Consider the following 23,600-nt stretch of genomic DNA (forward strand, 5'->3'; position numbering starts at 1 on the left):
TCGATCACTGATCTGACAGCTGTAACTGGAGCGGAATAGCGCTCTTCCCGCGAACACGTGGGTGTCATGGCCGAGACGCAACTGTGCGACGCTGACTGAGAACAGACGCGAGGCGAGACGCTGGATTTGTGGTGGTCTTACATATTTTATTTATTTAGTTTTTGATTGAATTACTTGGGTCTGTCGGTTTCTGAGGATGCGATGGGCGGTGAGGTCAGTAAAAACCGAAAGGTGAGTCAGTATGATGAGGCGCAGATCGGAGTTGTTTACCTTTTAACACGCTGTAGATATGGAGTCACGTGTAGCGACCCCTAGATGGGGTTATTGTAAGAGAAGATGAAGGCAGTGGTATTTGAAAGTCTCTTCTGCATCGATCAGCTCACAAGTGGACACAGACCTTCAGTCTGTGGCTCAAATCAGCTTCAGATCGTCTCTTTATTTATTTATTTGTGGGGGGTCATGTGTGATCTATGAGCTACAAAATGTTTCTACCCCATTTACCTCCAACATTAGTTAGTGATGCCAACTAAAAACCTAACCAAGCGCTGCATTTCTTAGTTATTTTTGAGGCTTTAAAGTTTAGCTTTTATTTAAATCAATATTTCATAAAGTCAAAAGCATAACTGCAGTGTATTTCACATTATTCCTCCTGTGTAAAAGCTTTCAGCTCACTAACGCACTGTATTTTACGTCATTCAAATCTCAACAAAACCTAAGTCAGCATCATTACAAAACCTCAGTCTGCACATTGTGGACAGGTCGTGCAGAGTTCGTGATGCCAGCTCATCATTCATTTCCAGAAACAACAACAACACCCCCACAAACGCACAGCGCTGCCTCCTTGTTTTACTGTCCTGGTGATGTTCTTCCTGTCATGCATCCTTCTTATGCCAGTGTTCAGTCACAAACTCTCCAAGGCTACACAGATGTTTCTTTCCTGCAGATTTTATTTATATTTATTTATTTAGTCTTTTGTTATAGTCTCTACAGATACGTTTGTTGGTTTCCTGCCTTGCCAAATTTTGGTTCTACCGGCTGTTAATAATTGTGATGTGGCTGTATTACAAAACATATTGCTGTTGTTCAGAGAGTGGAAGAAACACTTTCATTACTATTAAATATTACTGATTTTAGTTGCAACTGAATAGAACTATATGCAGTATTTCCATTCACCAGCAGATCATCTTGACCACGTCTACATGCATGGACGTGTTGAGTTGCTGGCGCGTGATTGGTTGATTAGATTGCATTAACGACCAGTTGGGCCTAATAAAGTGTCCAAGGAGTGTTTCCCAAATAGTTATCAGATTTAATTACAGAGTTATACTCTGCAGTTACACGTTTCAAACAAATGCAGTATGCAAAATAGATTCGCGTGTACAGAGGTATCAGCATAAAGTGAGGATAAATAAAATCTGAATAGTAAATATATATTATATATTATAATTTTTTCTTTTCAAATCTAGAGCGAGGGGCCGGCTGCTCAGCGTCGATTCAGCCACGGGTTCCTCTCGAACGTGGGGGTCTCCATCGTTCATAGACTCGGACACTCAGCTGTATTTTCTCGCCCTGTGGGAGCAGACAGCAGGCAGCCCATCAGACTCCTGTTGCCTCCAGAGGACGGCGCTGAGGCGTCCGGCGCAGACCCGACTCCTCCGGCTTTTATCTCTGTCTTTCTGCCCGAGTTCCCACACCGTAGATGTCCTGATCATTTCCAGGTACTGCGGACCACAACACAACCCAGTTAAAGACGCAAAGAGAAGAAGTTCTTTAGGAGAAACAGAAAGATAACAGGGCCTAATTCTGTGCTTACAGATCCTGGGCTTCATCGCTAAAGGCTCATTTGGACCCATCCTAAAAGTCAAAGATATTTCCAAAGAGAAGATCTATGCAGTTAAGGTCAATCCAGTATTAACTAAAGATGTTAAAAATGTGATACTTTTGGACATCTTTAGTGTAATTTTCTTCCTGTGTTGTCATACAGGTTCTGCCAAAGTCTGAGTTATTGAAGCACGGAGTCCTGGAGCAGTCAAAAGAGGAAGTCATCATTCAGGTACAACATTGATAGAAACAAAATTCAAATAGTTGAAATTAAATAATCAAATAAATGTTTATGTCACCTGTTCAGCTTTTTTAACCATGACACAAGTAAATAGGGATTGTAGCAGAGATTGTTTTTTACAGACATGGGCAGAATTTAAGCTCCTGTAGGAACCCCTATGCTGAGGCTAATGATAAACGAGAAATTATTATGTCAATAAACAAATATTACATCTGCATACAGCTGAATTATAGAGTGCTATAAACTGTCTATGTGCTGGCCATAAATACTTATTAATAGGTCAAAATGCAATATTCTTAGTAGAGCTTCTCAAAGCATAAACTGGAGAGGATATCATTGCTGAAAGGAATGTATTCATGTCAAGCAAACATTTCTAAATTTAATGCAAATAGTAGTTATATGGTTATTATAGGAAAGCACAAACTATGTACAATTATAAATGTGATGATAAAAGTGGACCAATTATGCTCATTTCCAGCTTCATATTGCCGTCTTTGGATGCTACTATCCAGAAAGGGAGTGCAAACAGGCAAACCCAGGTGTAGATACAGCTGAGGGGAAATGGAATAAATTAAGCTGATTTTTAATAAATAATAGCGAAGGTGAAATGAGCCTTGGGGTTGCCGGAGGTGGCGTCTAGGCTGATGGCTGAGCCAGAGGGCTGGGTGCATTGTTGGGCAGACTGAGCAGGAGATAGAGACAAGACCGGAGCCAAGCTAAGGGTAAATATGAAAAATAAGATGCAAGAATCAGGATCAGGACAAATGGTAATGATCTAACTTTAACAATAAACTCAAAGGCTTGACTGTAGAGTGCCGCATAAAGCATGACTCACAATTCAAAATAATCCTTATCTGTCTAATACATAGCTTTGCTCCACCACTTCTGTTTATCCACTGTCGGGAGCTTTTGTTCTGATTGGCTGTACTTTACAAACACAAGGTTTGTCATCAGGTGGGTGGACTCTCAGAACTCACAGCAAAAATCGATGACCAGTCTGATGAACTGTACACTGACTTCAGTATTTAAAATTTTGCTATAATATGAGCATCATTTATAAAAGTTTAAGACAGTAAATAAGTAATGACTTAATAGGTCCACTTAAAGGATTACAGTAGGTGGTGTGGCATAGTTTCTGTCCATAGTCCGTAGTCCTCACGCTGCAGGAAACTCTCTGTGCATCCCTCACTAAATGTTCACTGTTCATCTGTGTGTGTCGACTGTTGCATTGCAGCGGCAGCTCAAACACCCTTTTATCCACAATCTGCAGGACTGCTGGCAGACGCAGCGCCATCTCTTCATTAGTGAGTTAATAAATAGAAACGATGGCACCGCTCGACCCTCCCCTCTTCCGCTATCCTTTGTTGTTCCCGAGAAGTTCCCCCTTTCCTCGTCTTTGGTCCCATAGAATAAAAAGTTGTCAACTGTAAAACCAAGCAGTCTAAAAAAAAATCTCTGGATAGTGAAGAGGTGCAGTGCCATCTAATGAGCGTCCTGGGTAAAACTGTCCTCTGTGGCTCCAGCTGCTGTGTGACCTTTGCTTACCTAGTGTTGTCACAAATTCAGGTTTTTTTCAGTTAAGATTACTGAAGTGGCTAAAAGATGTTTAACAAAACAAAGAGCATGTGTGTTTTAGACTTAACCCTCTTCCTGACTTCTTCCTTTCCCAAACCACAGTGGGATGAACAAATCGTTTTTTGTTTTCTTTTACTTTACGTTTCCGTGCAGATTGCTTTATTTTATTTATATTTCCACCTTTGGTGATCTGCTTTACCCACGCTGCCGATTTCAAAGTGCTGAGAAGTATGTTTGTGTCTGGTCCTCTGCAGTGTGTGACTACTGCAGTACTGGTGACCTGCACACTTGTTGGTTGCTGAGGGGCCACTTTGGGGAGGAAGAGGTTCGGCTCATTGCTGCAGAGCTGGGCAGCGCACTAGGTTAGTGCTCATCAAATGTCTTGTACTGTCACAGAAATTATGCTTGAGCGCACAGTACACTTTTTTCTTTGAAAAAAAGATTAATGTCATTTAATTCTTGCTCTCTGTCTCTGATTTATTTCTAGGATTTCTACATGACTTAGGAATCATGCACAGAGATATAAAAGTATGATATTTTTCATTTTAATCACTCTTGTAACTTCCACACGTGTGTGTTTAGAACTTTTAATGGTTATGGCTTTGCTGCTTTTTTTTTTCAGATGGAGAACATTCTGTTAAATGATCAAGGTAATGCTCTTCTGCAGTTGTTCATGATACACTTTTAAGACTGAAGTATTTAGAGAAATCATGGTTAGATGAGTACGGATGCAACGCAGGTAACAGCAGATAAGCATGACATCACAGCTCAGGAGCTTTGCCAAGACACTAACTTAAAATCTCTTTAATATAAACTTGACAACTTCAAGACCCCTCTTACGGAAACATTTATGGTTTTATTTCTACAAATCAGTCTCTCTTTGTTTTTTTGCCTCTATTCAGGTCACCTTCGACTGTCTGATTTCGGTCTGTCTCGCCGCCTGAAACGAGGAGGGCGAGCTTTCACAATATGTGGGACGATCCAGTACATGGGTGAGATTTGTGGTCGTGCCACAGATACTCTGTGATTGTTTTCCATGACTAACATTAACATGAGAGCCTCACCTGCGTTTCATTCCCCCTGGATTCAGTTGACCCAGTTGTGAATGGGATGCACCTGTAATGTACTCTGCATGTTATTACTTTTTGCTCTATTATTAAGAGGTATTTTCTGCCCTGCATTTAACTTTTTCCTTTTATGCACACACATATATATAAACATATATGTGGATGTGTGGATCTCTGTTTTGGGTGAGCAGCTCCTGAAATCTTGAGCGGGGGTCCGTACAACCATGCTGCTGACTGGTGGTCTCTTGGGATTATGCTGTTCTCACTGGTGACAGGAAAGGTGAAGACACTTAAACTCACTATTTCACGGCTCTGTGTGTAGAAAAGTGACTGAAAGTGCAGATTATTTTTGCTTTAAATCCACTTGTTTCTCTATTTGTAGTTTCCACTAATGGCAGAAATAGACCACTGTCGCATGCTGGCAAAGGTCAGAGATTTTTCTTATGTGGTGCCTGAGACGTTCAGCTCTGCTCTGATCCTACTCCTTACTGAGGTCAGTATCCACTGCTCTTTTTACTTTGTGCCACCTTAGAGCTATAGTGACATACTCATCTCTTTATCACCATACTGATGTAGCTTTTGTGCAAGAATCCGATGAACCGCCTTCGTAATCTGGAGTGTTTCAAGATGCAGACGTTCTTCCGTGGCACTTCATTCGACCCTTACATCCTCCAGAAGACACCGGTTGAATTCATCCTGGAGCTTAGGACGCACCCCGACTGGGCAGCCAAATCCGCAAGAGGCTTTTCATTGGATTACTTTGATAACTTTGACTGTGATCAAATCCTTCACTCCCCCGTGAGTCCCAGTGAAGTCATAGGGTAGTCAAAGTCTCCTACTTTGGCCAGTGTGGACCTAAAATCGGCTGCAGAGCAGACTTGCAAAGCGAAAAATCGATCTGTTTTTAAGGATACTAGATACATGAATTCTGCATGTGATGGCATTTCCATAACAGACTTGTTTCTCTACAGACTTATGTTACCTCTTGGAATTGAAAGTTGTATTTGGACCCCAAAGCGCTTTACACATCCAGTCATGCACCCATTCACATTCATCCCGGTGGTGATGGCAAGCTACATTGTAGCCACAGCCATCCTGGGGCCCTCTGACCACCACCAGTAGGCAACAACAGGTGAAGTGTCTTGCCCAAGGACACAACGACCGAGACTGTCTGACCCGGGGCTCGAACAGGCAACCTTCCAATTACAATGCGAACGCCCAACTCTTGAGCCACGATCGCCCCATGTTATGCATTTTTAACTGAAACTTCAGCATGTCTCTCCCATGATGTAGTTGAAGGTGAGGTTTTGATGTCTCTATACACATGTGTCCTTGTATTAACTGTATATCATTTTATGTTGTTGCTAACAGTTGTTTAATATACATTGTCTGTTGTTTTTAAATGCAATTGCGCAAATAAAGTTTAATTTTTTAAATCAAGTATTCATTTATTTATGTTTATTATTTCTTAATACTCTATGATGGGTGGGGGAGTAGAGCTACTACAAGGACCGACCAGTGATGAAAAACAAATGAGTGACACTGAGTTGAATGAACACTGTCTTCCTGACCTTTGTTTCACTGATTAAACTGGGTGTGTTAATGATTAATAAAAGAATTGCGGGGCCTTAACTTTTTTTGGAAACAGTTTAAAGACCACAGAGCTACACGGTGGTTTTATATTTCTGTGTTTAATGGTGGACCATGTTTTTCTTGTTTTCCCCATTGCTGTGTAGTCAACCATTTCTGGATTTTAAGATTAGACTTCAAACTTATAGTTAGTTAATTAGTTATAGTTAGGACTGGATCAGGTCACCCTGAACCATCATGCCTGCCTTGCTCAGGGAACTTTATGTTGACAGGCAGTTCAAGAAAGAGGTCACATACACTGTAAAGACCCAGCTCTCTTTTAGGTTGGACGTTTTTACTTCTGTAGAATAAAAATGAGGGAACACCAACCTGAAAGGGTTTCTTTTATATTTCTGTATATCAGCACTAGCACAAAAACATAAATGAGCCTGCTGTATTTTCTGTTGGGCACTTTTCTTATCTCAGGTATCTCAGGCAGCCTTGGGTTGGCCTATTTACAGGAGTGCTCACAAACCCACTGAGGACAACCAATAATAGGACAGAAAATTGAGGACCAGATAAAGTATCATCATTAGATGCTTTTAATTAGGTAACAGAGAAAAAGTCGAGGGTCCCAGAGGAGGCAGCCACACATAATTGCTGTACTTCTTGAAGTCATGAATCTATTTAAAACTGTATCTCCTGAATGGGAGTGCACCAGCTCCTCCCACCACTGCCTCCTGACATTGAATTCCCTCTCAGGCCCTTGTCTTAGACAGGTCCACCATGCCTGTGTTGTGGCTGTATAGTGGCAGGCAGTCCATTGACCCATATCTGCTTTTAGAGGCACACTGACCCACAATAGTGAAGAGAGGAGTCCCCTGAAATCCTGGAGGGCCATCCCACAGACTCTCACCAAATAGTAACATTACATAACTGAACACAACAGAAAACATCAGTTGCAGCTTATCCTGCAAATGTGCACAAAGACACAGATTGACACGCAAGTAGTCACAATCAAATTCAAAAGCCATGAAATCATCCCGACTGGCTGATGATAAGCTTCGTTCAAGTTTGCATTTTAAACTTTTTAAACCATACACATTATTATTATTCAAAGTATTATTATTTGAAACTTTTCATTTTCAAACAGAAGCCAATTACACAAAATAAAGAAGCAAAAAAAAAATGGTTGAAAAACTTGCTCTTCATAGTGGAAATGATCCAGTTGACCTAATTTCCTTCTGATTTGGCCCATTTTGGCCCACTTTTACACTGACTGGAACCTGGAAATGATTTCCATTTCTGGAACTTTCCATTATTTTCTTCACAGTTTAATGCGCTGCGGAAAAGCCACTGAGTGCACGAATTGCTCGGAGACTCAAACACCCCTGAGAATTTGAGGGTGAAGATCAAATTATCAGGAGATTTCAAGCCATCCTCAGGGCACATTTTTACTAATTAGAGTAAAAATAGCACACCATGGGGTGTGTTTAAACGCCTCATTTAGGCCCTTATTGGACAGAAGGTTCTGACTTAATACATGATTTTGTGTTTTGCAATCAACCTGAACATGTGGGAAGCATTAAAAAAACAATTTGCATGTAAAAGATAAAGTAAACCAGTTTAAAACGCCAGGTTTCTAACCATTGCCGAGTCAAAGTGAGTGTGGCCATGTGAAAAATTCTATATCAATGTGATAAAGATGGAGCTAAATGAATTTGAAAAAAAAAAAATCACTATATTTAAATAGAACAATGAATCATCACATTTTTTTTTATTCATGTGGGGCAAAGGTGGGCGTACACGCTCCGCCCAGGGGTGTTGGCTTGTGAGGTGTGACACACTTGAGCTGGATACAAACTAAAGCTGGCAGGGAGGCTCCATCAGTGTTCATCGCATCAGTAGATGAGACCCATTTTAATTTCAGGTAAGAGCTTTTATCTTGTTATTTTTATATTCAGCTGATTTTAATGCTGTCTTCACAAACTTGAAATACAAGCTGCCTTTAGATTTTATTAAATTTTGAAGATTTGTGCAGCAGCTCTGACAATTTCATATATTTTTTACACTGCTATCAGTGTTTGATTAACTGCGTATCTGACTCTGATTAAAGATTTTGTGGTCTTGTGTTTTTTCCCACCTAATTAGCCTCTTCCTAGTGCTGTGAAAATCACATCTGGAAATCAGAAAATATTTGAATGGCATCCAAGCCTGGACTTACTATTAAAGGGCTATAAAGTGATAAACCTTTTCTTCACATTACCAAACAACGATGCACTCAAAGCTTTATAAACAGCTGCAGACAAGCTCATTATTGGAAAAGTACCAATATGGATCAATCTGCTGTTACTGTATCCTGCAAATCAAACAAGCTCTCACATCTTTAAGGTAGACAGATGATAGGAGGACGGGTGTTAAATCTAGATAAAACTGGACTAATTTTCTGTTTGATTCCACTTCAGTGTCTGCCCTTTTTAGCTGCTAATGACTGAATAATAATCAGTCAAATCTTCTTCCAAAGGCTGCTCAGACAATCAGTCACTCAGGATGACGCATCAGTTCCCAACGCTCTCCGAGGCTCAGAAGAGGGAGCTGCATGAGACCGCTTTACGCATAGTTTCTCCAGGGAAGGGCATCCTGGCTGCAGATGAGTCTGTAGGTCTGTAGCGCTCCTTCTTTAAACATGCACATTTAGTGAATGCACACCTAATGTCCAATCCAATCAAAGAGTGTAAGTTATCACCAGTGTAAGTTAAATGTCACTGACAATACACCCACTGCAGGCAGTATGGCTAAGCGGCTGGCTCAAGTCGGAGTGGAGAACACGGAGGAGAACCGCAGGCAGTATCGGCAGATCCTCTTCAGTGCGGACGATCGCATCAACAGCTGCATCGGAGGGGTCATCTTCTTCCACGAGACCCTGTACCAACACTCTGATAATGGAGTTCCCTTTGTCAAAATGATCAGGGACAGGGGAATCCTGGTTGGGGTCAAGGTCTGACCACTTAGGATTCAATCTGTTTAGGTTATCAACTTTTTATGATAATAGGTTTGGATTTTGATTCAAATCATTGTCTGCATTCTTCAGGTTGACAAAGGTGTTGTTCCCCTGGCAGGAACTTGTGGAGAAACCACCACACAGGGTCAGTCCGACTCACACTGGACCGCTGCTGATATCAACCATTTCATCACCACAATTTCCCATTTATGAACATTTCCCTTCTCTGTTTTTTCTTTGTACTTTTTACACTTCTCCACAGGTCTGGATGGATTGTCTGAGCGTTGTGCGCAGTATAAAAAGGACGGCGCTGTCTTCGCAAAGTGGCGCTGTGTGCTCAAAATTAGTGATGTCAATCCATCAAAGCTGGCTATCACAGAAAATGCGAATGTTCTTGCACGTTACTCTAGTATCTGCCAGCAGGTCAGAACTCCAAATCATAAAGCCTAAATGCTTATCCACACATCACTGTAATCTAATGCATATACAGTGTTTGATCATCTATCTTTCCTTGAACAGCATGGCATCGTGCCCGTCATAGAGCCAGAGATTTTGCCTGATGGTGATCATGACCTGAAGCGCTGCCAGTATGTCACTGAGAAGGTAGGGAGTGGCTGCACTGTTACTTTTATGGGTTTTTCAGACATTCTGTACCACTCTGCTGCTTCTTTAGTAAAACAGTGTCTGTGTTGCAGGTCCTGGCTGCAGTGTACAAGGCCATGTCAGACCACCACGTGTACCTCGAAGGCACTCTGCTCAAACCCAACATGGTCACTCCTGGACACAGCTGCTCCACCAAATACAGCCCAGAAGAGGTTGCAATGGCAACCCTCACTGCTCTGCGCCGCACAGTTCCCCCAGCTGTGACAGGTAAGTTAAAATGACGCTCTCATTTAGAGGTTTAGAAACAGAAACGTGTGCAGAAACCAAACAGAACAAATTCATGTTTTCGTCCACAGGAATTGCTTTTCTGTCAGGAGGTCAGAGTGAAGAGGAGGCCTCTATCCACCTTAATGCCATCAACAACTGCCCTCTGCCCAAACCCTGGGTCCTGACGTTCTCCTTCGGACGAGCCCTGCAGGCGTCTGCACTCAGAGCCTGGAGAGGACATAAAGAAAATGAGAAAGCCGCCACTGAACAGTTCATCAAGAGAGCAGAGGTAGCTTCCAGTCGTTTTTTAATGCACACATAAAAAAAAGAACCAGCTGCTATTTGTATGACGTTTCTCTGCTTGTTTGCTCTCTGTTGTATCTGCAGGTGAACAGTCTGGCATGTCAGGGAAAGTACACCGGTGGAGATAACTATGGAGAGGCTGGCCAGCGCATTTACGGTTCCTGCCATGCATATTGAAGAGTATAAAAAGAACATTTTAACTAGCAGTGTGTTCTTCCACACCATAACAAGATATATTACAGAGGAGATGTACTGCATTTTCTTAGGTTATTTCAGAATATTGGCCTACATATTAAATGAAATATCTTGCCTTGACAAATGAGAACAATCAGAACATGGCCTTGGGTGTTTCTAACACATGTGCTGAATGAAAGGCTCATGCTTTACTTGTGTTGTAGCAGTACTTTGACTAGAGCTTTAAATCCTGCAGTTAATATTGCAATGCCAGCCTAACATGTGCTCCACAGTAATGATATTAGTTCGACTCAAAACACAGTTAACTAAATAGTTAAAGAAGCTGAATCTATATGATACAGCTCCCAATCTATTATTTAGAAGTTGTTATGTGAAGCTTCTGTGCTTGTGTGACAGAGAAAGTGGATTTGTGTAGTTCAGTTTCTTTATTTAGTTTAGCAGTGAACATGCACAAATAGACATATTGTAAGAGAATTAGCTTGAAGCTAAATTGCATCTACAGTCCCCAGGTATGAAGTACAATCAGCTCAATAAGTAACATACAACACATGCTGATGTGTGTTATCATTCTTAGTAGCATTATATGTCTAATAAACATATTTCAAATGTAAGTATTTAGGCAATAAAACTGTGTTCTAGTAAAGTCTGATTGAGATGTTTTGTTTTATGAAGGTTAATGGTATGTCACGCTCTTTATAAGACGACAGACACTGATTCACTATGTGGAGAAAATTCGTTTTCATTTTTTTCATTTTTTTTTCATCTTTCAAACCCTGTAATTTAAGGGTATTCTATATGTTATCTAATGTGTCAAATGTCCAGAAAAGGCATCTGACACGTGATGCTGGAGCGCTTCTGTGATATTCTTTGTCAGTTACGGTTCATTTCCACCATTCCGTAGTTTGACATACGCGTAACTCCTAATAGTTCAAAATGTCACATTCAAATATTTATGGACATTTTTTTTTTTTATTTAAAGCCCGGTTCAAGTCTTTTTTTTAAATAAGAAAAACTAACAACAAATTTACTCAAAACAGTGTGATGTACCCTTGATAATGTTTTGACACATCAGTATATATATCTGGAGCCTATCCCAGCTGTATTAGGGCAAGAGACATGATACACCCTGGACAGGTCGCATGTCTGTCCCAGAGCTAACACATAGAGACAGACAACCATTCCCACTCACGTTCACATTCAATTAACCTAACCCCACTAACTGCATGTCTTTGGATCGTGGGATGAAGCCAAAGTATCTAAAGAGCAGCCACGCAAACACGGGGAGAACATGCAAACTCCACACAGAAAGACCCTGGATTTAATTTATTTGTGCTATAATAATAATATTACTACATGAGATTACAAATATTTGAATCTAAATTCTAATGAATGTACTCAGTATGTACACAAGCAGCAAGAGAATACACCTTTAGCTTGCAGTTAGCTAATACACCTTCAGCTCCCAGACATACTGTGACTAACTGCACACAAACAGTTAGTGTGTTTGCTGATATTTGTTGAGCTGATAGAAATGTTGAATTTGAAATATCCTGACAGTTAAAAAAATGTCCCTCACTTCATGCTTCCTCCTTTTCTTTAGAGCTAGCTACATTTTGAAGCAATGCAAACACAACTAATGGACTCCTGCACTCCCTCCGGCCTGCTATAAAAAAAGCTATAAATGATACCGCTGAACTAAAAGTAATGAGTCTGTTTTGAAAATGTACGAAGTAGACAGTACAGATATTTGTTTTAAAATGTAGGGAGTAAAAGTAAAAATTTGTCACAAAAATAAATACTTAAATAAAGTACAAATACCTGAAAAGTCTACTTCAGTACAGTAATGTAGTATTTGTACTTTGTTAGTTCCCACCTATGCACCTTTCTAGTGCTTTACCCTATTTTCACAAAGGGCTCTAGACTATAAAATAAAATGCAACAACAAAGACAGTATAAAAAGAAACTAAAACTAAATAAAAGCAATCCACAGGTGGGTTTTATGCTTCTTTTTAAAAGTATCAGGTGTGTCCACAGATCTTAAGTGCATCGGAAGTGAGTTCCACAACTTGGGAGCCACAACCTCAAAAACACAGACTCCTTTTGTCCTTAACTTGGACCTAGGTACCAAGGGCGCCTCCAGAATTTCTTTCATAGGGGTGGCCATATGGGGCCACTAGAAATACACCAAAAACAGAATTTCCAGTTTTATTATGCTGTTGTCAAATATAGGATAGTTGAAAAATATCGCAAAAAAGAGAGAAAGAAAAGAATGATATGCCTACCTAATTTTCCACTGTTAAAGTTGATGTCACTGAAAATAGGTATATATGAAAACCAAATAAGATTTTGAAATCAATAATAATCTGCTTTAACTGATTGATTAATGGATTGGTTGATTGGCTGAAATTCCACCCATTGCTTTAATGATTCTCAGCAGAGCTGACAGAAGAAGCTTAAGATTCATATTCCCAGAATGGAGTTAGCTTTAAGCACAAACCTGTTCAGTAAAGACAAAAAAAGGATTAGTGGTTTGTCCAGGGATTGGCAGCAGCTTTTCTGCAACCTTATTACATTATTATCAACATAGGGCAGTCTTGCCAGGTGGGGCCACTGGGTGGGGATCCAGATAAGGCAACATTTTTCCGATTTTCTATTATCTATTGTTCAGTATTTCATTTGTTTTATCTTCAGAGATGCTCTTCTGATTACCTTCGTTGTAATGAGTGGAAGTTAAGTTACTGTTGCCTTTCTATCAGCTGAAAGCAGTGTGACCATTCTCCTCTGACCTCTGGCATTAACAAGGCATTTTTGCTCACAGAACTGTTGCTCAGTGGATATTCTCTTGTTTTGAGACCATTCTCTATAAACTCTATGGGTGGTGGTGTGGGGAAATCCCAGCATAAGGCAGTTTCTGAGGTATGCAAACCAGGCTGTCATACACTAACAACCATGCGACATTGAATATCACGTAAATCACTTTTCTTCCCCATTCTGGGCTGTATTATTGAAAAAATTATATTAATTATATTCTTGAATTAACAACTGGTAAAAATGAAGCAAAATTATAAGCCTGTTGGTAAGTGTCGATATTTATAAAACATTTATTATTTAGCTGATGCTTATATTATATAGAAATAATACCAATATAGCAAGTCTTGCATTATAAGCGATGTGCATTATATGATATTGTAATATATATTATTTGACGACAAATGTTATTAACAAAAACATTAATAGCTTTGGATATGGTCGGACTATTTTCTAAGGCGGATGTGTCAGACTCGGCTGTAGTGTTTCCGGTGTTGATGAATGCCCTGCTCGGTTAAAAAAAACGCGCTGGGGTAGGAGTCACCTCGTCGGGAGTATTGTCTGCTCAGTAAATACCCTTCACAGTGTAGCGTAAAACGGCGCTCATTTGATTGCGTTCTCGTTTTTCTTTTTGCCTCGACCATTCGCAGGCGCTCGGGGTCTAATCACCAGCAGGCGTTAAAGAATCCTGGAAACAGCTAACTGTTAGCTTGAGTTAGCAGCGATGTCGGGTGTTGTGCGAGGCCCCGCTGGGAACAACGACTGCCGAATTTACGTGGGAAACCTCCCGCCAGATATACGCACAAAAGATGTGGAAGACGTGTTCTACAAGTATGGGACGATTCGAGATATCGACTTGAAGAACCGGAGAGGGGGACCCCCGTTCGCCTTTATTGAATTCGAAGACCCCAGGTAAGAACCTAACGGTTAGCCGCGCCAGGCCCGAGGCGGTCCCATTGTGTTGCTAACAAACTCGTGTGTGTGCTAACGCGTTGCTTAGTGCTCAGACTATTTCCTGGATGTTTTTTTTTCTGTTATTCCCGTAATTAAATTTGGTATGTGTGTGCGCGCGTGCTACTTTCGCTTTCGACTTGGTTTGCATACGCCTGTGTCCCGTTTTTCCTGCACTGAAGCTTGGTGCCTTTGTGGTATTAATGTCCATGTTGCTGGAGATTAATACACCCGCTTCGCTTCTTCGCTGCAGACGACTTGCGTCAAAGCACTCGCAGCTTTACGCTTTGCTACATGTTAATTTGGTCAATCGTTATATTTCTTTCATGAGACTAAAATGCTGCAGTTGCATTTGCAAAGCGGATTAGTAGATGTTAAGTAATAAAGCTAGCCGCTAACATGGCTGCTTGCGTGTTGCAAGCCTGTTCCTTCGTGCATTTGTTTATGTCTAAGGCGAAACTGTTTTATTTAATAGGGACGCTGATGATGCCGTCTATGGACGTGATGGATACGACTACGACGGCTACAGACTGCGAGTGGAGTTTCCTCGGAGCGGCAGGGGATCCAGAGGAGGGTTTGGGATCGGAGGAGCGCCCAGAGGCAGATATGGACCCCCCTCCAGACGATCTGAGTACAGAGTCGTTGTGTCAGGTAAACAAACTAAAAGTATGCAATGCCAGGCAGTTATTTGTCTGTCTGAAGAGGGGGGGGGGGTTATTTTATTTTTATGATTATAGTGAGCGTAGTTTTTGAGAGACATGAAAGTTTTTGTGTTTATGTTATGGAAACAAAATCTCCTGTAGAGTGTTTCAGCGGTTTTAAGACTGTTGTTGAATGCTTTTGCCTATGCAAGCTTGCTGTTGCACAACCACAATGAGCCTTTGGGCAGTGACTGCATGTAAGCACAATCTACCTGGATAGAGTTAAGACGGGGACAAAATTATGTATTGCTGTTGTTTCTGGCCATTTGATAACTTCAAGTGGTTAAATATTTTTCTCACACACATGGTGATTTCCCTTTGTCAGTTTTGTTTATATAGCACGTTACGTTACACATCAACTGGATGTGCTTAACTACAAGTTAAAAATAAATTGCATAGCTCTACAGTGATTTAATGCAAGAAAACCTCAAAAAACAACAGAACTTTACAAGGGAATAAGACTACATTTCAAACACACAGTTAAGTGTAAACCACTGAGAATAAAAGGTTTTTGGATGTAGACACAGTTGAACTTGATCTCAGGTCAGCTGGCGGCTTTGTTGCAAAAAACAGGACAACAATAACTGAAGGCACCCTCAGCATCATTGGGTCTAATTTTATGAACATTTAAAAGATCTGCACCTGATTACCTGAAACTTCTAACTGGGTTAGCCAGTCAGACATACTGATGGGCCAAACGGTTAAATGTTTGTGAAAGATTTTAAAGGTAGTTATGTATTGAACTGGGAGCCAGTGACGTGACTTCATGATTGAGGTAGTAAATTCATATTTCTGTGTATGTGTTAGGTAGCCCGTTGTGGTAAAAATGTTTTCGATGTAAGAAAACTTCAAAAACTCCTAAGGATAAATGTGATTTTCTTTATTGGTGGCAGCCACTGATATCTAGATCTAGGGCTTCGATAATACTGACGGTCGAGTAATCATTCCTGTAATACTGCTTTGAAGTATAACAAGAAGGGGGTGGATTGTGATGTAAATTCTCAGTGGACAAGTTGACAGTCACAAAAAGCAGACATCAGAGAGCTGTTATTTTTATCGAGTAGATCTGGCCAGAGAGTAAAATTTCCCTTAATCTGTATAAAAAGAAAACAGTCTCATGGTAGTTGGCTGCAGTGCACACTAAACATGTAAAAGTATTCAGAACCAGTACATTTTTAAATGAAATATGTCTTTTACTTATTAACGCAGCAGCAAATCTTAGTGTATCTTGGTGTTAAATGACTAAATCTGAAACAGACCAGCTCTGGGGCTCTTAAACATTCATCCTTGTGCGTATAAACACAGCTGGAGGGTTCACTGTGTGTGTTGATGTAATATTGGTGTTTTTCAGGGCTCCCTCAGAGCGGCAGCTGGCAGGACCTGAAGGACCACATGCGTGAGGCAGGCGACGTGTGCTACGCAGACGTTTACAGAGACGGGACTGGAGTTGTAGAATTTGTGCGCAAAGAAGACATGACCTATGCCGTTCGCAAGCTGGACAACACCAAATTCCGCTCCCATGAGGTATGTGTATGATTTTTAGCATCATGGATAATTGTTCTATGCTTTGCTGTGCTGAGGTGAGTACGTCAGGAAACGTGACGTGTCGAGAACAACAGCCAGCCCTTAATTCCATCTGTGGCATTTCCACCGTAGGCAGGAATGTATGCCTTTTCAATGTCAAGTTCTCTTGTGTCCGCCAGGGAGAGACTGCTTACATTCGTGTGAAATTAGACGGTCCCCGCAGCCCAAGTTATGGAAGATCACGCTCTCGCAGCCGTGGCAGCCGGAGCAGGAGCCGCAGTCGGAGCGCCAGCCGCAGTCGCAGCAATTCCCGTGGTCGTGGCAGAGGATCTCCCCGCTACTCACCCCGTCACAGCCGCTCTCGCTCCCGTTCCTAAGCTTTTCTGCCGTCGATGTTTTGCTCCTTTTGATGTATACCCTCCTGTTTTTACCTCCTATGAGTTTCTCCAGATGTCAGCTATTGATTTTAATTTCTCCTCCCCCCCCTCCTTTTTCTTGTCCTGGTGTCCTTGTGGATGATCTTGGTATGTAGTTGTACCACCCCCACCCGTGCTTCAACCCTTCCCTCTGTCTCCTGCAGCTTTGTCCCTTCTTCTCCCTCCCACTCCCCTCTCTCTCCACCTCTCGCTCCCTTTTTTCTGTCCTAAAGTTTTGCAAAAGTAGAAGTTGTGCTGTGTCGAACTTCAAAAATGTTGAGTTGTTTATAACCTTCACTCAATGTTTTTGCAAGTACTGAAAATTTAAAGTTTTGTTTTTGGTTTTGTTTTGTTTTTTTCTTATATATTAAAAAAAAAAGCTTCTCGTTGGATATGTGGGGTGGGCTGTTTGAAAGGGGAGCCCGATGCTTAACTGTATTTTACCCTTGTGTCTTCCTTTAGACATCTGAAGAGAAGGATTAAAGTGATTTGGAATAAAACCATTGTGGAGAACATTTCATTTGTATGGTCAGGATAGGACATCTAGGAGCAATCAGGTCGAGGCAATGGTACGCTTCATATTCCATAAATTGAACGTTTCTGATCGATTGCTGTATCATGCATGTCATTTTAACAAAGCCACGTGCTGTACTTTGTTATATATACAGTTTTTAACATGCTACTTCTGACCTGTGACAGAATAAGCAGTCCTAAATCAAGTGTTGTGATGTAAGTGTAACATCTTTGCTGTCAAATGTGGGGGAAAAAAGTGAATTCACTACTTTGATGCAAAGTGTCTCACTTAAATATCCTCATTGCTTTAAATGTTTTCAGGGAGTGATTGTTTTTGTGCTCAGTGGCATTTAAAAATCTGAATCTGACATGAGTGCTTCAACATGGCTTAAAAAAAAAAACAAAAAAATAGGCCCCCAAATCTTGACATTTTATTCTAACGGTCTGCCTCTGATTTTCTTCCTGGTATTTCAAGGTTTTGATTGGAGGAGTGGCTCAGTGGATCCCAATCCTTGGAGCTGGATGAGTGGATCGATTAGGGAAGGGATAGGCAAGGATGGATGCTCGGAACGGGATCAGTTTTCCAGGATTCAGATGAGTTGATATCAGAACTTAAAAAAAAAAACAAAGAAAAAAACAAACAAATGGGAGTCTCAGAACATTTTTTTTATTATTAGGCCCCCATCCTGCCTATCTTTTAAAGGTTTTCAGGGATAATGGCTTTATTAGAAGAAAACGAAACTGAGGACCAGGAAGTTGGATCAAAGGATGGAGTCGTAGATGCCTGGTATGAAGGAATTAAAATTGGGGAGGTTGGGAAAGGGGTTTCACATGGGTGTAGTTTGTATGTTTTTAATTTTGCTTAATCTTTTTTTTCTTCCTCTTAGCATTTTCAATAAAACACTTTGAAACAAGGACATTTAGTTTGTCTTTATTTCCAACATAAGCCCAAGCACGAATTCTTTACCATTAATAAAATAAACCTGTTTGATCTCCCTCATTACATTTACGTTTGTAACCAAACCAACTAAGGATAACCATGGAGTTAGGAAACAAAGGCAGAGCAGCAGCTGTGGACATGAAACTCCACCACAGCAGCCTGCCCGTGTTCATTATTCAAAGCTCTCGTGTCCCTCAGCTGTGACGGTGACTGATGAAAGGGCCTTTTACGCACAGCCGAGTGATGCCTGCCGTGCGCCGTGGTCTCGTTTCCTTTTAGCCCACAGTCGGTGGTGTATACCGTGAATGATGCATTGTGGGATGAAATAAGATGCCGGCAGACAGGAGCTGGAGAAAAACGCTTGCAACACACGGGGAAGCTGCTGCCCAGCCAATGGCAGGGTTCAGCATACAGCAGAGGGGCGGGGAGCTGCTGGAGCACAGCGGAGAGCCAACCTACCTACATGCTTATTGTGTAAATCTTTAAAAAGCAATTACCCGCAGCATCATCCTAACCTTAACCACCGGCTGGGTGAAATAGGCTACTTATTTTTGGAAAGGAGTGTTTTCAGGTGGCTCGAGAAAAGGTGGGTTGCATATTTTTCATAATCTGAGGGGGGGAAAAAAGACTGACTCTCATGTCTTGACATATTTCTGATTCGAGTTATTTTTCTTGTTCTTACATGATGATCTGTTCCTGTATGCCTCTTTGCATTTTGAATGATTGGATATGTAGGTTGTATTGGCGTATTTTGGCGGATTCTATATTTGAGTGGGCATATTTTGATACTTTTGCCCTCCTGATGCACAAGCTGCTTTAATCCGAAAGTGATTTTTGCCAAGTAATTTAACTCCACCTGTATCAAGTTTCGCACTCAATCTTTGCAAACGCTCAAGTCAACGTCTGATCAAACATATGGGCACAAATACACAGCCACGAGTTGTAGATTCAGATGAGTGGGATTGGTGGGAAACGCTTTGCCAAATGGCCAGTTTTCTGCTTGTGGTGTTTGCGATGATCCGGGCTGGCCTAAACCATCCCCATCACCACGTGCGGTGTTAATTTTCAGTGCGGTACGTGCGTGAACGTGCTCCCTTCTTCCTCCGCAGGCATCCTCAACCATGACTGACAGGAAAGCTGTGATCAAGAACGCAGACATGTCCGAGGACATGCAGCAGGACGCGGTGGACTGTGCCACCCAGGCCATGGAGAAGTACAACATAGAGAAGGACATTGCAGCCTACATCAAGAAGGTGAGACAGGAGGGGGTGCTTGGATGGATCCAAGCAGAGCTCTCACCGACAGAGCATAATCAGCAAATTGAGACACTAACACTTTCTCACATCTATTTTTGCCCAGCGTGGAGATGAGACACGTGATCAAAGACATAGTCAGGGTTTTCTTTTTATTTGGCACGTTTAAAAATCCTTCCTCCAAAGCAGGGGCGTTTCCAGGATTTTTAGAATTTGGTGAAACATGGCACAGTTAGTCAGAAGTGGCAGCACAAGAGCATGAAGACTGTATGGCAGTCTCTGACTTCTTACTAAAAGGCATAATCGTACTCGAGTACTAATACAAAAGTTTTTGTCACTATGCACAAACCTATACAGTTTGTACATACAATCATTGATTCATTAATGTGTGTTTTACTTTAATGTGTCAACTGGACATGATTTTAATTGGTCAACTGGCTTCAACTTAACTTATAGGAAAGTTATATAGCAAAAATAAGTTATTAAAGATTTAAAATGAAGGGTTTGAAGTATAACATTTGAATCCAGAATATACTGGAGGGGAAAGGGGCTTATAGAAATGCATTAAAACTGATGGTAAATAAGTTATGTGTCCTTGGTCCTTTCCACTCTAGCCCATTGGTAATGTTTGTAAGGCCCCCTCTGCACATGCTCTTACACGAAATTACATAAACTAGAATAAAAAAAAGCTTTTGATTTGTTTGTTTTTATGTGCATCAATTTCCCAATACAAGAGTGGAACTCAAACCTTTATTTATAGAGTGCTTTAAGAAGAAGTACAAAAACTTCAAACTGTTGGCTGCTAATGCACAAAGTAACAAGAAAAAGGAAAGCGATAGTAGTAATAAACAAGTAAAACTGAAATGTTTTTCTTATGAAAAGCCTGGCTAAGCAGGTTTTTGTGTGCTTTTGCAAGTCTGTTTCTAGTTCTCATACACACTTGCCTGCAGCATATTGGCATGAATGTTAAACTTGTTTAAATAAATGATCTAAATAACAAATTAGTGCTTACAGATTATCAACTATTTTTGCATTTCCCGCTGCAGATCATACAACTCCCATGTTCCTGCTGAGAACCACAGTGTGGAGACAGTTATCCAGTTTATTGAATAGCTTTAACTGAAACTAAAACTGGTTTGATATAGAAAAAAGCAGGGATTAAATGTGCTATAATGTCATTGTAACTAATAATATTTTAATTAGTCCTTCAGGAAAATTAAGGTTGGGCATGACCTCTATACAATATAAATCCATCCAATCCATATAAAGTAACTTGGACCCTGATTGCTGTCGTCCTCTTGACTCTTTTCAGGAGTTTGACAAGAAGTACAACCCCACTTGGCACTGCATTGTCGGGAGGAACTTCGGCAGCTACGTCACCCACGAGACAAAGCATTTCATTTACTTTTATCTGGGCCAGGTGGCCATCTTGCTCTTCAAGTCAGGCTGAGAAGTTTCTGATGGGTATTGAGGAGTTTTTCTCCCTGAACCTAAATCGGAAATGCACTGGTGGCTGATGTCTCCCATACACTAATAACGACATACCATAACGATGCAAAACCGGCCATGCGCAATTGCATGGACTATACACTATTTAATATGTATGTTACAGTAAGTTTACTTTTTGATAGTTGCCATTTGAATGCAACGGAAGTAGTTTTTGTTGATGCTGTTAAATTCTAGGTTGTAAAAGATTTCAATGTGGCCCTTGATTGTACGTGAAAGGAAAGCTGTAGAATGTAGTGGTGCATCCGCTTTCCTTCTCAAGTGGCATTGCCAGACCCCGTTACGAGACAATGTTGATTTTGGTGGTAAAACCATCCCGCGTGCACCGGTTTAGCAAATCATCGTCCACATTAACCTGTGATCATATAAAGAAAACAAATAATGGGGTTTGTTATCTCTGCTGCCAATTTCCAAGGAATTATGTTGCTTGAAGATGCACGCCATTCAGTATCTCCACTGTTTTCAATTGGGATTTAAGACAGACCCACAGCAGAAGTGAAATTATTGCAGCCGTGTTCAGAAAAGATGTCACATTTTGGACCCAACACAAGTCAGTGCAATCATTTGCAGGGATTTTCAGTTCGACCACTCTTAAATTTTCACTGTGAAGAACGATGGGGGCCGATAAGCCTCCCATACACAGACCTTAACCTGTAATGTACGACTTGTAACACTAGAGACTGGCTACCCAAATTTCCCATCTCAACTACTCGGACTCGAGTCTTATAATCCTGTGTTCCTGCATGTTTTACCACAGATTATTTAAACGTTATATAGGAGACAAACAGAAGCTCTTCTTGGACACTTTTGTGTGTTTTATTATTATTTTTGTTAAACCTTTGAGTTTGTGAATAATGGCCTGGGCTAAGTGTGTCTTGTCCCAGTAATTGCTATAAAGCAGCATTAGGACAATGTTTAGATGAAGCATCTGCAGCCGACTCCACCAAGGCTACCAACGCCCATGTGTTTCAGGTTGTGACGTCTTTTGTGGCTACCTTTTTAAGTTGCATCCCCCCCACAATGCCTTTAGTTCTGCATTGCCAGTGTACTGCCAGACATGAGGTAAGGACAAAGCATTCAGAGTTGGGACTTTTCAAAGCAACAAGAAGCAGGCTTCCTCTTGTCTATCTCAGATTTTTGGCTTTTCGTTTTGTAATGTCTGCATAACTAGTTTGAAATGGCGATGCACAGTGTTTGCGTTCTGATTAAATATGTTGTCTGTGAGGACAGATTTGAGGGTTTTCGTGCACAGAGCCAGATGACAGATAAAGGCCGAATGTTTCTCAGATGTTCCCTCCTTTATGTGAGCTACGGGTGAAATGTGTATCTCAAGTGTTAGCTTGGTTTGACATTGTTTCTCTCTAAGTTTTTTTTTTCTTTCTTTTTTGAGGGACGTCTTCCTAACTATTGTCAATGTAAACTGATTTAGTATTGTTTTCCTCTGGCATGTATTTTTGCTGTGTATATGTAGGAGCCGTTCCAATGCTGTTAAATTTGCACAAAACGTGTGCCTGTCATTGCTCTCAAATGTAACTGGCTTGAGTACAATTGCACTTCATCAGAAATAAATACAGTAGGTTGCTACAGAACCAAAACCATGTAACTCGATAAAATAAAATGTTGACTTATTACACTGTGGTCTTTCATTCTGTCCCTCTGAGGCAAATCTGAGCTTCAACAGTGTTTTTTGTACCCGTGCATGCGAGTGTCTGACTTTAAATCTGTTGGTGTTCACAGTATTTTTATTTTTTTTTTTAAACTTGAGGGTGACTTACCAGGCTGCATTTTTAAAGCAAAATGATACTCCTGATGATACCTCGGTACCAACTGAGTGCCATTTAAATGCCACAGATTACCTAAGTATTGTTGCTGACCATGTCCGTCCCTTTCAGCATGAGCATGACACTGATTTCACTGTACTAAAACGGGCTCGGCACTCTCCAGGTCTTAATCCAACAGAGCATCTTTGGAATGTGGTGGAACGCGTGATTCTCATCGTGAATGTGCAGCTGACAAATGTGTGATACCGTCATGTCAATATGGACCAAAATGTTCCAGGAATCTTTCCAGCACCTTGAATGAAATGGCTGATGGGTTTATGTTTGCGCATTTGTAGAACTAAAAAGCTTTGACCCTTTTAAAATAAGCATATTAAAGTCCAGCTATTTCAAATGAGCTGTCAGTTATGTTACAACAGATTAACAATGTGGTGCTATATTTCGCTATATTTCAGTCATTATGGAATCATTTTGTTTTTCAGTTAATGCACTGCAATCACCCAAACTCTCTAAATCTATGTTTAAATACTACATCAGCTGATTTCACTGATTCGCATGCAGTCGGCCA

At 40.9% G+C, this 23,600-nt stretch overlaps 4 protein-coding genes across 5 annotated transcripts; all 4 read left to right on the forward strand.

Annotated features, from left to right (window-relative positions):
• The first annotated feature begins 124 nt into the window (after positions 1-124).
• rskra (ribosomal protein S6 kinase related a) lies at positions 125-5,862 on the forward strand. 2 transcript variants are annotated; one of them, XM_005932044.3, is made up of 12 exons: positions 125-231; positions 1,467-1,718; positions 1,816-1,899; positions 1,985-2,053; positions 3,297-3,366; positions 3,892-3,999; positions 4,125-4,165; positions 4,260-4,287; positions 4,540-4,629; positions 4,896-4,984; positions 5,087-5,197; positions 5,281-5,862. In XM_005932044.3, exons 1-12 carry the CDS (start codon positions 202-204, stop codon positions 5,527-5,529), a joined length of 1,221 nt encoding a protein of 406 aa, XP_005932106.1. In that variant the 5' UTR covers positions 125-201; the 3' UTR covers positions 5,530-5,862. The 2 variants fall into 2 exon arrangements, with proteins under 2 accessions (XP_005932106.1, XP_042080551.1); XM_042224617.1 differs by having other exon boundaries at positions 1,816-1,893.
• Positions 5,863-8,139: 2,277 nt separating this feature from the next.
• Positions 8,140-11,280, forward strand: aldoca (aldolase C, fructose-bisphosphate, a). The gene is made up of 9 exons (XM_005932046.3): positions 8,140-8,203; positions 8,798-8,935; positions 9,060-9,271; positions 9,365-9,419; positions 9,537-9,697; positions 9,794-9,877; positions 9,970-10,144; positions 10,234-10,433; positions 10,532-11,280. Exons 1-9 carry the CDS (start codon positions 8,182-8,184, stop codon positions 10,622-10,624), a joined length of 1,140 nt encoding a protein of 379 aa, XP_005932108.1. The 5' UTR covers positions 8,140-8,181; the 3' UTR covers positions 10,625-11,280.
• Positions 11,281-13,934: 2,654 nt separating this feature from the next.
• On the forward strand, positions 13,935-17,542 carry srsf1a (serine and arginine rich splicing factor 1a). The gene is made up of 4 exons (XM_005932047.3): positions 13,935-14,362; positions 14,877-15,052; positions 16,454-16,626; positions 16,806-17,542. The coding sequence occupies exons 1-4, from the start codon at positions 14,175-14,177 to the stop codon at positions 17,001-17,003; spliced, it is 735 nt and encodes a 244-aa protein (XP_005932109.1). The 5' UTR covers positions 13,935-14,174; the 3' UTR covers positions 17,004-17,542.
• A 635-nt stretch (positions 17,543-18,177) lies between these two features.
• On the forward strand, positions 18,178-22,885 carry dynll2a (dynein, light chain, LC8-type 2a). The gene is made up of 3 exons (XM_005932048.2): positions 18,178-19,081; positions 19,605-19,748; positions 21,061-22,885. The coding sequence occupies exons 2-3, from the start codon at positions 19,617-19,619 to the stop codon at positions 21,196-21,198; spliced, it is 270 nt and encodes an 89-aa protein (XP_005932110.1). The 5' UTR covers positions 18,178-19,081; positions 19,605-19,616; the 3' UTR covers positions 21,199-22,885.
• The last annotated feature ends 715 nt before the right edge of the window (positions 22,886-23,600 follow it).

The sequence above is a fragment of the Haplochromis burtoni genome, unplaced genomic scaffold (genome assembly GCF_018398535.1).
Source record: "Haplochromis burtoni strain Fernald_Lab_line unplaced genomic scaffold, NCSU_Asbu1 Contig_144, whole genome shotgun sequence".
NCBI classification, from domain to species: domain Eukaryota; kingdom Metazoa; phylum Chordata; class Actinopteri; order Cichliformes; family Cichlidae; genus Haplochromis; species Haplochromis burtoni.